This window comes from Brassica rapa, chromosome A04 (genome assembly GCF_000309985.2).
Source record: "Brassica rapa cultivar Chiifu-401-42 chromosome A04, CAAS_Brap_v3.01, whole genome shotgun sequence".
Classification (NCBI taxonomy): Eukaryota; Viridiplantae; Streptophyta; class Magnoliopsida; order Brassicales; family Brassicaceae; genus Brassica; species Brassica rapa.
Genome location: NC_024798.2, coordinates 17526960 through 17544333, shown reverse-complemented (window position 1 = coordinate 17544333; position 17374 = coordinate 17526960). Strand labels below are relative to the sequence as shown.

The following is a 17374-nucleotide window of genomic DNA, read 5'->3' as shown; positions in this document are numbered from 1 at the left end:
TACGCATACGTTGAATACCATATTAAGGTAAACATAGTGATGACTTCTTCAAAAGAAATACCATATATTAGATTTTGATGTTTATATTCTTGTTATTGAAATTCACAACCTTTTGTTGGTAAAATAGTGTTCGAGAGGGTATATTCAGAGAAGGATGCGAAAAGGAATGGATAGCTTGGTGAAGGTATTTTATTCATTTTACCTATATACAGACGAAATAACAACAAGTTTGATGATAAAATAACTTTTTACTTGTTGTAAATTCTAATTATATAAGCAGCTGCTAAATAACACAAGCCTGGAAGAAGTTCCTCAAAAGGGTATTTTCTTTTCTTCTGGTTTTGCCTCTTATATAAGGTTTTTGACTTTCTGTATTAATGTTTTTTACAATTTGTATTTCATACTCTGGTTCATAGAAAATGGAAGATGCAAATACTTTAATTAAGAAGCTTGTGAAGGTTCAAAAAGGCAAACTGATGATGAAACGACAAACGGATGTGCTCGTTTTCGATTCAATCAACGGTGGATATCTCTCCCCAAGTTCTCTTCTAACCCCTCAAATAAATCATACACAAAATTGCCCTAAGCAATCTCTTAGACATCGAAGTCCCCATATATACATCTATGCATATGCACATATGTATACAACACACACATCCACGGGAGAGTTGTATAAGTTATTTTCTCTAACAAAATATGTAAAACCACAAGTAAAATATGATGATCTGACAAGTAAACACATGTAATTAAGTGGTTTAGTTTCATTAGTTTAAATATATATAATAGTTACATCAAATAGATAGATAATGATACTTTTACACCAAATGAATAGATTGATTTCAAACCGATCGACTTACGAGCAGTGTATAAAATTATATCGAAAAAATCCAATTTATTATTATCAGATACATCAAACAATTAAAGAACCAAAGATAAGTGAGTAAACGAAAATAATGAAAATTTATCTGACGGTGGATGATGGGTACTGGGTAGTTAAGATTCATATATTTCAATTAAATACCAGAAAATCCTAAGGAAGAGCAGGCACTGAATGCATGCATGTTACGTAAGAGTTATGTACAACAGTAAGTACCAATGCCATATACATCAATAAGTCTAGTGCGATAAAATGTTAAATTTATTGTGGGCAATCCGCACGTGACAATAAAAATTGTAACAATTAGCAAAACAAAAATGATATTGACTTCCAAATAGTAATAAATGAATGTAAATGGTGATTATCGAACGGCGGTAGAACTTTTTGATAAGAATCTTGCTGTTATTATATACTCCCTCCGTTTTTTAATATAAATCGTTTTAGAAAATTTTTTTTTGTTCCAAATTATATGTCATTTTCGGTTTTTTATGTAAAATTTATTAATAAGTAATGTTGTATGACCAATGGTAATATATCTTCTATTTTTCTATTGGTTAAATTGTGGTTAGGTAAATAATTAATGGTGTTTTTATTTAGAAAATATAAAAAATTAATGATTTTCTTAATCTACGTGCATAACTTAAAACGACTTATATAAAAAAACGGAGGGAGTAGAATTTACAAGTATTGGCACATTATTTTTATTACTATTATTAATCCATTTACAAAAAAACAGAAAAACCATCGCAATAATAAACTTAAGCGCGATTCATCATAAAAAACTGTAATAATAATAATCCCGATTTAAAAAAAATAAATAATAATAAGAATAATAATAATAATAATCCCGATTTGTTTTCCACCGCACACGTTTGAATTAAATTAGCGGTTTCAGCCCACGTGAATAAGACCACAAATGTGGTCACATCACGATCGATAACATATTTAGCAAATACGTGTTAAACACTCTTAAGTAGTTAAGTAATAAAACATTCATTCACCCAATGGCATTTGACTATTTGATCCATTTGGTTGGTTGGTACTGAAATATCCCCGTTTCTTAGTGATTGTACAAGTTATTTGCCATCAACCACATTTTGTTAGTTTTGAATCACTAATTGCCATCAACCACATTTTGTTAACCGTGAATGGAAGCATGTGCTAAGAACAGTTATAAGGATAATAATTGCTGAAGAATTTCGGAAAATTATAATTACTCAAGATTCTTGTGAATTACTCGTAATGCTTTTCCCCTTAAATATGATTTTTTTAAGAAAAAAAAGCACGATGTTATTTTCACACCGACCTCTCCGTTATTTAAATGTGGATTCATTTCAGCAAACTGATGATAAGCCACGTGAAATGGACCATATCAGACTTAGCGTGTATGATTTGTCTATCGTTTTCTTTTACATCATTAAACCACAAGTTTACGACACGTGTCCATTATATTATTTTCTTATCGCATCATTTTACTTATAAAAGGACCACGAAAACCAAAATATCAGTGTCCATTTTTTGCAAAAGTAGAAACTGAGAGCATCTTCAATTATTAACACTTACAGAGGAGAAGCCAAAGGATTAGAGAGGGTATGGGAGAAGAGTCAGAGGCTTTTGCCACGACGGCGCCGTTAGCTCCAGTGACCGGTGAGCGAAAAGTAAGGAACGACTTGGAGGAAACATTACCTAAACCATGTAAGTATTTGCTCAAAAGAAAAAAACATTACCTAAACCATGTAGGTATTTTGCTCAAAAAATAACCATGTAGTATATATGCTTGTCCAAACTTGAGAGTTTCATGTGTAAACAAGCTAAAATATAACAATCCTACTACCCGCTGAAATTAACATGACAAATCCTTAAAACATTATTGATGTTCGATAGATCCGAGTTTTCAATTTTTTAAACATTGTGATAAAAAAAATCATTTTAGATTAGCATTTCATCTACGAAGTTTGAAACTGGATTATGACACCGCAACCACTACCCCGAGGTTATAATTTTGTTCATTAAAAAGTTCTAGTTTTTTTTCTGAATAGTAAAGTAAATTACCTGTTTTCATATGAGTTTAGTAAAATTTAATTTGTAAAATAACCTTAAATGCATAATTTCGAAAATTCAAATACAAACTGTATTATTATGATAAACACATTTTTCCAAATAACATTTTTGTTCAAAGTTATAGGTAGCAACTAGCAATCAATAAGTTAGTGCACTTTAATTGGAATTTTTGGTTTGAAAATTCAGATTTTTTTCTGAATAGTAAAGTAAATTACTTGTTTTCATATGAGTTTATTAAAATTTAATTTGTAAAATAACCTTAAATGCATAATTTCGTAAAATTCAAATACAAACTGTATTATTATGATAAACACATTTTTCCAAATTACATTTTCGTTCAAAGTTATAGGTAGCAACTAGCAATCAATAAGTTAGTGCACTTTAATTGGAATTTTCTGTTTGAATATTCAGATTTGGCAAGAGCACTAGTAGCTCCAGATACAGAGCATCCGAATGGATCAGAAGGTCATGACAGCAAAGGCATGAGTGTTATGCAACAACATGTTGCTTTTTTCGACCAAAACGGCGATGGAATCGTCTATCCTTGGGAGACGTATGCAGGTTACTATTATTTTCTTTAACTTTTCAGAGAAATAAAATCAAATATTTATTTTACATGTAACCTTTTGTTACATGTTCACATATTTATCATAACAACAAATATTGAAACTTTATTTTGCAGGATTCCGTGACCTCGGTTTCAACCCAATCTCTTCTGTTTTTTGGGCCATATTCATAAACTTTGCGTTTAGCTACGTTACACTTCCGGTATGTAAAACAAACCCTTATTATATGTATTTATTATTCCTATTTCCAGATTGAATCTTGTATTTATTATTACTATTTCTAGATTGATATGATATAATATATGTTGTGAATGGTGAATATTGTAAATAGAGTTGGTTGCCATCACCACTATTGCCTGTTTATATCGACAACATTCACAAAGCCAAGCATGGGAGTGATTCAAGCACCTATGATACCGAAGGAAGGTATAACATCACTCAAGAACGTTACACACCAATCATTTTAAACAGAATTTTCATGATATGCTCAATATTGAAAATCGATATTGTAGGTATGTCCCGGTTAATCTCGAGAACATCTTTAGCAAATATGCGTTAACGGCTCCAAATAAAATAACATTAAAAGAGCTTTGGAACTTAACCGAGGGAAACCGAATGGCAATCGATCCTTTTGGATGGTTAGTACCAAAATACTATTGGTTCTTAGTTGATTATATGTGACAATACATCTCTTATTTTGGTTATTATCCGGTAAAACCAATCTAAACCGAGCGGTTTTGTGTTTTGGTGTGTGGCAGGCTTGCGAATAAAGTTGAATGGCTACTAGTCTATCTTCTTGCAAAGGATGAGGACGGGTTCGTGTCTAAAGAAGCTGTGAGAGGTGTCTTTGATGCAAGTTTCTTTGAATACTGTGCTAAAAAGAATAAAGAGAAGGCCGATTCTCGCAAGCAAGACTAAAGCATTTAATTTGCTTATCTTTTAAATTTGTATGTTTGTATTATTATGCTCTCAATCTTAATTAGGAAAAGGACAGAAAAACAAAAACTCTATGTGGAATAAAACGTTTGTGTTCTTGGATATATTGTTGTGTAATATTTATTGAATAAATATAAAATGAGATTTTCATCAATTCATTATATATGGCAGAAGAAAAAATAGTAATACAGAAGAAAAACATTACATGAACTTTCAACTCAAAACAAAACAAATGGATTGGTCTAAGTCTTTTAATATTAGTATTGTACATTTAAACTCTTGATGTGAGATCATAATATATCTTTTTGAGATGATGGTTTTTATCTCCCCATCTCGTACGCTTGTAGATAATGCGGGAGTAATTGTTAACCCTAAGGAAGAAATGAAAGGTACTTTGCCCATTCATTTCTCTTACGGAACTTATTAATCAGTCATCACATATTTTTTATCATGTACATCTTGTTTTCTATATAAGATCTTTTCTGCATATTGTGCGATTTTAGGTTCTGCGATTACTGGAGCTACCAGAAAAGAGTGTGTAGATCTATGGCCAAGGTTTATAATATAGTGTTCAGATGAAATAAAAACTTTTAAACTTTTTTATTAAAGACATTCCATATGTCATATCTTTTAAATACAAGACACTACATATATCTACAAAATTCGCAAAGTTCTATGTAAAGTAGTTAGACAATCTTCTTCGCTTATTCATTGTTTTTAGTGAAAAAACATCCTTCTTCACAACTGTTTTATTCATCCAAACCTACCTAAGCGGCCCATTATTCTTTCTTTCTTTATTTTGTTATTTTGTTTTGACGGCAGCATTACAAAAACACATATACTAATTAACAAGAAATAACTCTATAGGAGTACTAGTTATATATAACTATATAAGATTCATGTTATAAACATGAATCTTATAATAAGACTTGAAACTCAAATCCATGACTGAATTGAGTAGTTGCACTTGAAGGAATTGGGTCCACTAATGTGTGCAAAAATGTCTGAAGAATCTACCAATTGTTCCTCATCCTTTAAGCCCACCTGTGAACCAAACCGGTTTATAAACATTCCCTTTAAACATATACATCGAGTTAAAACAAACTGGGTTTCTTACCCCGTCTTCATCATCATAATGGCTTGAAGAACCTTGTTTAGTTAGTTCACCAAATTCATCATTCTTCGCAAATCTTCCTCGAACTCTTGGGCGACTATCAGCCAATGTTTTCCTACACGCATACTATAACAAAAAGCAAAAATAATTGTAATAACAATAACCATATGAGTATCAGGGTTTGATTAAGTAAGAACTGAACCTTGATTTTTTTGCTGAAATTCCTTTCGTTTCTTTTCTTCATGTACCTATTGATCCTCTCTTTTCTTTGTTCAGGGGAGAGTTTCACAACTTTATTTAACGTGGAATCTTCTAAACCGGTTATCTCAACCGGTCCTAATGTTGGATGAGTTTGAGGTATCACTAATTGGCTTTGGTTCTCGACGCCATTAAGTACCTTTTTAACCCAAAAAAAAAATCCGGTTAGAGATAGTAAACCGTTCATATGTTCCTTCATAACAAACCAAAAGTTCTCTAACTGAAGATAACAAATTAAAAACCGATAATTATTAGCTGCACCAAACCGGTTCCTTTAATTTGATAAATCAGTTAACATTTTGGCAGGTATTTTTACCAATCCCACATTTGATCTTAACAAAACCAGAAATCTCAGTTTTATACCCTACTTTTTGTGAAGATAACCAAACCTAAACCAGATAAGTGTAACAAAAAATTGAAATTAATTTTCAACTTTACCTGGAGATCTCCTGGATTAAAGATGCCTTTGATGGAATCCGGACAGAATAATCCACCATTATCAGTTTGAAAATCCATAAGTTGATCACGTGGTTTGTTGAAATCTGGTCCCAGATGAATATGTCCGGGATATAAACCAGAACTATTATCAGAAGATAATAAACCGGTGCTCATATATGCCGGTAAACCGGAAGTACGAAAGAAAGAGCAAGGGTTAGGGTTTAAGCCAAGATTGTAACTTGGGACAGAAGAAAGACAGTCTTCTTCGAAAACCCCTAATGGTAATAGAGGAGGAGCTATAGAAGAAACCGCTGGTAGAGCCAGATTGTCTCCAGAGTGTGGAATGTTAGGAAGCTGATGAACAATCTGAGTTCCGGATGAGAAATCAAACTGGTCTTGATTTGTTGTTGTAAGGAGCTGATCAATAAGTGGATATTGCAAAGGGGATGATGAGAAATCGATTGAAGCTGCTATGTCGTTTTCAAAATCATCATGTGAATCGAAAACTATGGACAGATCAGCGTTATTGTTGTCATCTTCATCATCTTGAAATATGTTGTTCATGTTGGTGTTACTGTTCTCAGTTGTTGTGGTCGTGTTAGTGTCTTGGAAGCTCCCAGATTTGTCAAGAATGTTTGAAACAGAGTTGACTTCAGATGATTGATTGAAAGTTTCTTCAAACTGTTGTGGATCACAAAAATCGAAGATTTGAGCACTAAGAGGGCTCGTGATATCATCCTGGTGAAATAACACAAAGAACTTTTAGATTTAGACATTAGAAAGAACAGAGAAAGTAATGATCAAGATCTTTTATAAACATTACGTTGAAACCAAGCATCAAAGAAGAGAAACAAAGGTTTGTCTTGAGCCACAAGAAACAAGAATTGTGTGTGATCCTTGAGAAATTACAGATTGGTTCTTAAGATAGATTTATACTCGGGTAAAATTTTCCTACTGTGACCTTAATTATCTTAGAGAGAATCTATAAGATATGTCTTTATTCTGTTTTTCGACATCAAAACACTCCAAGATTTTGGTGTCTTGATCAGATCCAATCTTTTCTCCTTTGTTATAGTACAAGTTTAGAACAACACAAATGTTCGTAAAGAGAGATTAAATGCATCTGTTCTTTCATGTGACATGTTTAGAAGTAGTGTTCCAAGCTCCAATAGCTAAAAAGAAAAAGCAAAGAAAGAGTGGAGTTTCTATAAAAGGAAAGTTTTCTGATTCTGGCATTTCTTGTTGGTGCTTAGAAAATAAATTAAACCATTGCCTGGTATGAACCAACATTTAGATTTTTTTCCCACAAAGAAAAAGTAAAGGGCACTTCATAAGATATAAGAACATGCAAGAAATCCTCATTATGATCATATATACATCAAAGTACTACTAGTGAAATTTACCGAACTTTATAAATTCGAATGTGAGAAACTAATCTAGCATTTTGTTTTTGAAAATAAATCGCATGCTCGGATGTGATAGAAACAGTTGAATGGACTGATTTTTGAAGAACATTTTAATATCACGTAACGATTTTCAATTGGCATAGAAGTAACAATCGTACACATGCAAGCGAATAAGAATGTAATGTTCAAAAACCGTATATTAATAATTTTGGAAGATAAATTGAAGTGTGTAGAGAATAACAAAGAAAGAAATAAAGTTTAAGAATGAAGAAATTGAAATGGAGATAGAATGGAATATAAGGCAAGAAAATGACCTTACACCAAAAAAGAAAACTCTAGTTAATTGAAATTCTAGGGTTGCCCCATAAGAGAAAACAAACTAATCAGTTTATAAGATCAAACTTAAATTTATATGATCTGTGCATGGTATATTTAAGTAAAATAAAGAAAATGAAACGTTCATTTCAATTCTTGCAAACAACAATGAATCAATGATAATACAAATTAAAAAGGGTAGTTGAAGAGAAGAGAATTACGATGGAAATCTGATCTTGAGACGAGATCACGTCTTGCAACATGATTGTGTTCTTTATCTCCAATGTTAATGCGAAATTGTTTTGGAAAAGGAGAGAAAATTCCCCAGAAAAATGACTTATAGTAAGAAAAATAACGAACAGGTCTTCACGGATGCTTTGTCAAACATTGTTGGAACTGATGTATGAACAAGAAATTCCATCGAATTAATTGAAATATTGAAGAAAAACAAATAAAACTGAAAAACAAAGACAAAGAGATAATCAAATTAAAACAGAACAAAGGCTCTTCTGTTTGAACAGAGAAGAAATGAAAAGAAGAAGTTATGGGAGTTTCACGTACGTAACCATCATACATATATATAGTTTTGGTTAAAAAAGTTATTATATATATATATATATAGTTTTGGTTTATGTCTATGTATATATATGCTTATATCAACATATATATTAATATATATGATCTGATGCATGTTTCTAAATATTATTTTCATGCCACAAGGCGTCGTATATGTCAGGGTGGCACTTAGCCTGACGTGGGAAGAAATTATTTTGACCGATCAATGAGTTTTGACCTAATTCTTTTGCATGGATATTGACTTAAAATTAATCTAATTTAAGCCCTATATTCATGGAATTAGTTTTCTATTTTTTAACTTTAGATATGTCCAATCTTGTATTTCCTTTGCTAATTTTATTGACTTGGTTAGTGATTTTGCGCAAAGGAGTGAAAAAGAAGTCGACCAGGTCAGTAAAAACTATGGGAATAAATATGTTGCAAGATGCCTTTGGACAATGAGCATTTATTTGCCGTAAGTAAATTTATTCAATAATATAAGATAAAATTCGAAAACAATGTTTAACCAACTTCGAAGTTTAAAGTTTTTCCATATGAAAATGATTTCATCTGTGACACTGACATTTTGAGCCTATAGGGGTCAATGCTTACTACCTTTAAGATATAAGTCGCTCCCTCTCATCCTTCGTCATTTCACTTTCCTACACTTTTATTATTCTATTCTAATAGCCATAACCAAAATAAAGTATTTTTTTTTTGTAAACTGACCTGAAATATTATGTAATAGCTTGTCTATTATTGATGATCAAGGTAAAGTATATATACAACCGTAATGCCTTAAGATAATAGGAGATCAACATAATCTCCATAGAACTAGGAACGTATAGTTATCCTTATCCTAAAACTCCCCCTCAAGTTGGCAGTGAAATGTCTTGAATGCCTAACTTGAAAAGAAGATACTGAAAAGTAGGCGTAGGCAATGACTTAGTAAGAAGATCTGCTGGTTGTTCTTTAGTAGATATGTGCTCAGTAGTAAGGATCTTCGCTTGAACGGCATCACGAACCTTGTGACAATCATTCTCAACATGCTTTGTCCGTTCATGAAACACTGGATTCTTCGCAATATGAATCGCAGACTGGCTATCACAAAATAACCGCATTGGTCGCTTATGAGCAAAACCAAACTGAGCAAGAAGAAGTTTCATCCATTGTAACTCACAAGTAGCATCAGCCATCGAACGGTACTCCGCTTCTGCAGAAGAACGTGATACCGTACGTTGTTTCTTCGTTTTCCATGACACTAACGAGTCACCTAAGAGAACCACATATGCGCTCAACGACCGTCTTGTCAGTGGACACGCAGACCAGTCGGAGTCACAGTACGCGGTCAAGGTCATATCACAATCCGACTTGAGAAAGATCCCTTGTCCCGGACTGCCCTTTAGATATCGAACAACTCGCAGAGCCGCAAGCCAGTGTTCCTGACGTGGTTTCTGCATGAACTGAGAGAGAATATGCACTATGTAGTTGAGCTCTGGTCGAGTGAATGTGAGATAGATGAGACGCCCAATCAAACGTCTATATTTACCAGCGTCAGGTAGTAAAGAGCCAGTAGCCAAGGCAAGCTTGTGGTTCAGTTCTGTGGGAACCGGGGACGGTTTAGCGCCAAGAAGTCCACACTCAGAGATAATATCCAGGGCATATTTACGCTGAGAAACAAAAATGCCCTGCGGTCCTCGTGCAACTTCGAGACCCAAAAAATATTTTAGCTTGCCTAGGTCCTTCATCTTGAAGCACTTGCCAAGATAATTCTTGAATCTTTGAATAATAGAGATGTCATTGCCTGCAATAATGAAATCATCGACATAGACGAGAATATGTAAGCAGACATTATCCTTGATAAGCGAGAACAGAGAATAATCCTCGTAGCTCTGAACAAAGCCGAAGTCTAAAAGAGCTTTGCTGAGCTTGGAAAACCAACACCTAGGTGCCTGTTTAAGACCATATAAAGACTTTCGTAGCTTGCACACTTTAGATGGATCATCAGTTTGAAATCCCGGAGGCAACTTCATATAGATTTCTTCCTCCAAATCTCCATGTAGAAAAGCATTATGAACATCCATCTGGTGGAGCTCCCATCGTTGGGCAGCTGCTAGAGCAAGTAGAAACCGAACCGTGTTCATCTTAGCCACTGGTGCGAAGGTTTCTTTGTAGTCACTCCCATGTTTCTGCCGATTTCCACACGCCACCAGGCGAGCTTTAGGTCGTTCCACTGTGCCATCAGCTCGATATTTATAAGAATAGATCCACTTGCCGCTGATCGCTCGCTTCCGTGGAGGTAGATTAGTAACATCCCACGTATGCTGTTCCTCTAGCGCTGTAACCTCTGTTTTCATAGCTTTATTAAACCGAGGATCGCGAACGGCTTCTTTAAAATTGGATGGAACCGACTCCGTGGTGATTGTAGCAAGAAACGCCTGATGGGAAGCATTAAACATAGACACAGAAGTATAGTTAGCAATAGGATACGGTGTTTTACCTGAAACCGATGTCGAGGAACTAGGATCAGAAGCAGTTGAAGCGTGAGGGGGGTGAGTAGCTGTAGAGGAGTGTACGAGAAAATTCTTAAGTAGAACTGACGGTTTCTTTGTCCTTTGACCACGACCCAGTACTTCAAGTAGTCCTGGAGAGCGAGGAGATGTAGGGGAGGTACTTGATTCAGCCACAACGGGAAGCTGAGTAGGTGTAGAAGCGATGTCAACAGTAGGAGATATAGCTGCAGCCTCATTAGTATTATCCGTGATCGGGGAAGAAGTAGTATCAGTAACTGGTGAAGCAGATGGAGCAACGTCATGATCATTGGTGGCTGTTGGAGACAGAGAAGTAGGAATAGAAATAGGAATAGTAACAGATGGAGAAGGTGCCAGCGTCGAAGGCACAGGCGTATTAGTACTAGGAGCTGGAGAGGGAAGGATGCTCCCCCTGGATTCAGTAACTGGAAGGAGCCAGTCATCAAATGTATCATCCGTAATGTTCTGAGGTGGGGAAACATAGACGGCACTCTGAATTGCGTATTAGTACTAGGAGCTGGAGAGGGAAGGCTGCTCCCCCTGGATTCAGTAACTGGAAGGAGCCAGTCATCAAATGTATCATCCGTAATGTTCTGAGGTGGGGAAACATAGACGGCACTCTGAATTCCTGGAAACTGATCTTCGAAAAATTCAACGTCCCGACTGATGAAAAATTCATTAGTCTCAGTATCATAAAGGCGCCATGCCTTCTTTCCAAACGGGTAGCCAACAAATAAGCATCTTCGACTCCTAGGTCCGAACTTATCTTTATCACGGCTCCTTTTATGAGCATACGCCAAGCAGCCAAAGACGCGAAGGAGATCATACACTGGCGGCTTCCCATGAAGAACCTCATAAGGTGTTTTGCCTCCAAGAACTGCTGTGGGCGTTCTGTTAATGATGTGCGCGGCTGTTAAGATGCTTTCACCCCAAAACGTGATTGGTAGTCGTGCCTGAAACAAGCATGCCCTGGCGACATTGAGTATATGCCGGTGTTTCCGTTCCACTCGGCCATTCTGCTGTGGTGTATCCACACAAGAAGTATGATGAATGATGCCTTTTTCCTGGAAGAAAGATTTTAGAACCATGAATTCTGTCCCATTATCAGTTCTCACTGTTCGAACCGGGAGACCAAACTGGCGTTCACTCATTGCACAAAAATTCTGTAAGAGTTTTGACACTTCTGATTTCTCCAGCATCAGATACGTCCATACAGCCCGGGAAAAATCATCAACTATCGTGAGAAAATAGACAGAACCACACGAAGCAGGGGTGCGATATGGACCCCAAACATCACAATGTATAAGAGAAAAGGAAGTTTCAGCTTTATTAATACTCTCAGGAAAAACCTTGCGCGTCTGCTTAGCGCGAAAACAAATATCGCAATTATCAAAAACACCCGAATCTAACTTATTGTTTGTAAAAACTGGTAATGTAGACAAAACTTTAGAAGACGGGTGGCCAGGTCGACGATGCCACAAAACAGAAGACTGAATCGTTTTTGCTCCATGAACACGTGCAACTTTCACCCCCGTAAAGTAGTAGACCCCCTCACGTTCTTCACCCGCTCCAATCAGAGTCCTCGAAAAACGGTCCTGTAAAACACACAATGTATCAGTAAATATTGCAATACAACCGGTCTGTTTCAATAACTTAGACACCGAGAGAAGTGTGCAGTGAAAATCAGGCACAAATAACACATCGTATAGAGAATAATCTTTGGTTAGACGCAGAGTGCCCTGCTTTGTTGCTCTCGATCGATGTCCATTCGGAAACGTGACCGACGCTGATGTAATATCAGTGACATCATGGAGAAGAGATATATCTCCAGTCATGTGATGTGATGCCCCTGTATCAATGATAATATCATTCAAATTTGTTTTACCCGACAAGCGTTCCGAGGAAATATTTGATTGCTGGTTCTGAAGAAGCGAGATCAGTGAGGCGATCTGATCAGCATTGATCGTTGAAGGCTGAGAAGTAACTTGAGAAGAGTTGACACGTCCTCTTCCTCGTCCTCTGTTGGAGTTAAAACGTCCTCCACGACCACCTCTTGAGTTGTGAGAAGAATTCTGTCGTTGTTGTTGTTGTTCGTTGTACCATTCTGGAAATCCATGCACCAGAAAACATTCAGAGTAGTCATGACCCGTACGACCACAATGCGTACACGATCGGGAAGGGTCTCTAGACCGTTGTGGAGTAGTAGGAGTAGTAGATTTAGGCTGCTCTGTTTTGGCTGAAAAACCAAGAGCATCAGAACGTTGCTCTTTTGCTCGAGAGGAGACCATATTCTGTTCTTCACGAATGACTCGTGAATACACAATATTAAGATCCGGTAACGGGTCTTCATCTGTAATACGAGAACGGATGGAGAGAAAGCGAGATTCATCAAGTCCAAATAGAAACTTGTGGACTCGTGCATCTTGTCTTTCTTTTTCAATATCGGCTGCAGCCTCACACGTACACGAGCGAGAAGTCTTCAGATTCTGCATCTCTTCCCATAGCTTTGTAAGTCGTCCATAGTATTCAAGAACCGATTGACCATCCTGTTTACAATGAGTAATTGCATCCTGAAGTTGATGTAGACGAGCTCCGTTTTTCACGGAGAAGCGGAAGCTTAGGGTTTCCCAAAGTTTATGAGCTTCAGGAACGAATGTAACAGTCGATCGAATTTTAGGATCAATGGAAGTCCGGATCCACCCAACAATCATCGAGTTTGCCGCTAACCATCGAGAAAGATCCGGATCAGAGTCGGGTTTCGAAATTGTCCCAACAATGAAACCAATCTTCTGCTTTGCTTGAAGAGAGTTTCGGAGCTCTGTTGACCACTCCGAGTAGTTCTCACCATTAAGCAATACAGAAGTTATAAGAGCTCCTGGATTATCCGAGGGATGAAGATAGTAAGGTGACCCAGGTTGAACAGCCTGAGTTATCGCAGTAGAAGTAGTAGTAGGATTTGGCGTCGATGATATAGTATCGTCAGACATAGTAGTTTAGTAGTATGAAAGAAAAAAAAAAATTTAGGTCAGAGATTTGTGAGATCTTAGCTCTGATACCATGAAATATTATGTAATAGCTTGTCTATTATTGATGATCAAGGTAAAGTATATATACAACCGTAATGCCTTAAGATAATAGGAGATCAACATAATCTCCATAGAACTAGGAACGTATAGTTATCCTTATCCTAATATGACCAAAATAAAGTATGCGAAGACGAATGTTTTAAAGGCTACATTGTCAACCTAATCATCGGTACGAACAAAGTGATCAAAGTACGAATTGTGTTAGCATTCAAAACTATAAAGGATGTGATTTCACATTTAGTCTTCAGATCTTTAAACATGTATTCCCACAAATGGAATTGCTTTATCGGTCAAATGTTATTTTATTATGCCTTAAAACTGTTTTAGGATCTCATATACTATCCTAAGTAGCTATTTGCCTATTTGTATTTTGCAGTTCGCTTAGCATACATTATTAAAAGGAAATTAGTCAATATATATCACTTTGTTATTTGTTCTTATCATGAGACATATCGCCTGTCAGTATCTTATTTTGGTCACAAAAGTCTACAAGCATTTGAAAATCACTGCCATGAGAATACGTTATTTCCCCCTCAAAGTTTCAAAATATATTAAGGTTTTACTCTTAAGTCGTATCCACAAGCTAATTCATGTATGTGGTGTTTATATATGTTTAGAGCTTAAAGCACACTAAACATGTACATAGGATGATAAGAATTGTAATATTTCTATTATTAAAAAGTAAAATAATTGGGATTAAGAGAGTTGCAATAATTCTATTGTTTTCAATAACAAGAAATGAAGTGAAAAAAATAAAAAAAATGAAACTGCTTAAGATCAAAGCTGATTTGATGAATTGATACGTTGGAGATATGACCATCTTCGTGATCTAAAGTTCATTATATGCACACGCATTATCCAAATAGAAAGCGACCACCACTTTCACAATATAAACTAACACCTAAAAATAAGCGAAACCAGTAATAAAGAGAATAAAAAATATATATATATATATATATATATAAAATATTACTTTTAACATATCTAAATAAATGTGAATTTCATTGCGTTTTTATTCAAAATCTTCTTCCTAGATGAATCATTAGCCATTAATTAAATAGGTAACCGATGATCATTGACGATTATGTAAAGTTCACCAAATGTTAGTTATCTCATCTCAAAGGGATACTTTCATTTGAAGTATATACGTAATATGTTTCTGCAATTTAGTTGTGATTACGGATATCAAAAATAAGTTGAGTAATCTTGACTCACAGATGAATATGTAATATATTATCTTCATAATTTTTATTGGTTGTTCGTATTTGAATGATAGTTTCGCTTTCATATTTGGATCCTATAGAATATAACTTTTATGCAAATAGAAAGGACACACCCATCGTGCTTCAGATGGTACCCTCATCCTTTTAAATCACTAAGTAAATTAATAAAACGTTATTTTTAGAAGTGAAAAATACTTTTTATTTTGTTTGAGTATCTCTTTGTATTATTGCTTTACTCTTTTTTATTCAGTTCATGGAGGTCGCATTTGCAACGTGAATGCATAGTTGCAGACCAATATATCAACCCACTAATCAACGATATAAAAGCTATAGAGTATTATGCATATCACTTATAATATCGAAAATTATATATTATAATTAAATAATATTATTAATTACCTATTGTTAACGTATCAACAATCAATTAGCCTATGACTTGCATATTTCTCTTATATTAGCATTGTTTGCGTGTACTTAAGAAAATCAATAATTCTTAGTAGATTGCTCATCATAGAATTCTTAAAGCTTAGAAATCTTCTAGTAGACTACAAAAACATGCATATATTCAAATAACTCGTTATAAAATACATTTTAACATGAAGCATATTTCCAAACCCAAATTTTTTTTATCCATCTACAAAATGTGATAACCTCCTAGAAGCATATATGATAGTTAAGACTTTAATGGCGCATATACACACTTTTCACACTATTGTTTGGTTGTGAGAAAACTTTGCAAGCTACAATCTCTTACGTTTGTTGGTTTTACATCTCTTACCATCTATTATTTTTTTTTTGGTTGTTGTCAACATGCAAATATAAATTAACTTATTTTTGGTTGATAAAGCTAGTTGGATATATATTTTAGAAAACAAAAATTACACAAAAAAACTAATAAGATATAGTATGGTTTTACTTTCTTATATTCAAAATATCAAAAGTGACATAAAGAGGAAAATAGAAGCAGATTTTAGACCATATACTATAGTAACAGAGTTTCGAACGTAGGAAATCCAACAAATCCATCATATATGTTGGTCACACTGAGTATGCATCTTTAGTCCAGTGACTACCTCTATCACTAGAGTTCGACATCACTAGACTTCAACTCCATATGGCCCCATTATATGTGATAGACTTTGAATATGTTCTTCTCAAGAGAGAATCCAATTTTACCTTTGTATTATGGCTCTCGATAGTGATTACCCCACCCCACTAGCACATCTTAATGGGTTAGTAATGCACTTTCTCCTTATCAAAATTGTTTGTATATCTTCTTTATATATTTCTTCCAATATTATTTCGTGATGGCTTATTAAATAAATCAATAAAAAATTAGAGATATATTCAATGTAAAATGATTTGAAGTTATTTAATTTATAAAAACATGAGCACCATAGAGTATTTCAACCAGTTTTTAGATTAAAATAATAAGAAAAACACAAAACAACTAAAAGGAAGAGATAGAGAGTGACAATTGTTTCTCCTCCCTGAGATGCAAGTCTCTTAATAAAAAACTTTTATTATATTCATCACTTTTTCATTTGACAATAATTTTCAATTGTTAAAACAAAGTTTGAGAAACCAATCACAGTTTCTTGCCAAGTTTAAAGAGTTTTAAATGATTTTAAGCAAATTAAAAAATTAATATGGTTTTGTTAAATCACTCTGAAATTTCATTCAAACCTATGATGTGTTTCTCTCTTTTTAAACTAATAGAGTCCACGCAAAAAAAAACAAAAATCACAATTTAAAATATTTTTAAAAATAGTAAATTTCAAAATACTTTATAAAATGACAATCTCAGTACCACTGATTTATTTTTTGTTTAGATCATGTTTGAATAACAACAAATTTATCATGTTAGTAAAAAATACCTCAAATTTCTGATTAGACTGACAATCAACGAGCATATTAATATTTTTTTTCACTGAGTTAGTCTGACAATCAACAAACATAAAAAATATCGATTCAGAAAAAAAAAACATGTGCAACGCGCCGTTTTAAG

The 17374-nt window shown here is 34.5% G+C and overlaps 2 protein-coding genes across 3 annotated transcripts; one reads left to right on the top strand and one right to left on the bottom strand.

Moving 5' to 3' along the window:
- The first annotated feature begins 2340 nt into the window (after window positions 1–2340).
- On the top strand, window positions 2341–4594 carry LOC103865264 (probable peroxygenase 3). The gene is made up of 6 exons (XM_009143061.3): window positions 2341–2572; window positions 3350–3499; window positions 3621–3706; window positions 3836–3930; window positions 4017–4142; window positions 4263–4594. The coding sequence occupies exons 1-6, from the start codon at window positions 2470–2472 to the stop codon at window positions 4420–4422; spliced, it is 720 nt and encodes a 239-aa protein (XP_009141309.2). The 5' UTR covers window positions 2341–2469; the 3' UTR covers window positions 4423–4594.
- On the bottom strand, window positions 4355–9223 carry LOC103865263 (zinc finger protein CONSTANS-LIKE 12). 2 transcript variants are annotated; one of them, XM_009143060.3, is made up of 5 exons: window positions 7074–9223; window positions 6251–6988; window positions 5757–5951; window positions 5558–5680; window positions 4355–5484 (listed from the first exon to the last, which is right to left on the bottom strand). In XM_009143060.3, exons 1-5 carry the CDS (start codon window positions 7086–7088, stop codon window positions 5377–5379), a joined length of 1179 nt encoding a protein of 392 aa, XP_009141308.1. In that variant the 5' UTR covers window positions 7089–9223; the 3' UTR covers window positions 4355–5376. The 2 variants fall into 2 exon arrangements, with proteins under 2 accessions (XP_009141308.1, XP_009141307.1); XM_009143059.3 differs by having other exon boundaries at window positions 8193–9223.
- Window positions 9224–17374: the final 8151 nt, after the last annotated feature.

Bases quoted from the DNA above. Each gene is read 5' to 3' on its own strand.
- LOC103865263 (XM_009143059.3), bottom strand. From the start codon at position 8,234: ATGTTGCAAGACGTGATCTCGTCTCAAGATCAGATTTCCATC. The intron at 6,989-8,192 runs GTAATTCTCTTC...TTATTTCACCAG, and splicing joins CTCAAGATCAGATTTCCATC to GATGATATCACGAGCCCTCT. The intron at 5,681-5,756 runs GTTCAGTTCTTA...TTTTTGTTATAG, and splicing joins ATTTCAGCAAAAAAATCAAG to TATGCGTGTAGGAAAACATT.
- LOC103865264 (XM_009143061.3), top strand. From the start codon at position 2,470: ATGGGAGAAGAGTCAGAGGCTTTTGCCACGACGGCGCCGTTAGCTCCA. The intron at 3,707-3,835 runs GTATGTAAAACA...TATTGTAAATAG, and splicing joins TTAGCTACGTTACACTTCCG to AGTTGGTTGCCATCACCACT. The intron at 4,143-4,262 runs GTTAGTACCAAA...GGTGTGTGGCAG, and splicing joins GCAATCGATCCTTTTGGATG to GCTTGCGAATAAAGTTGAAT.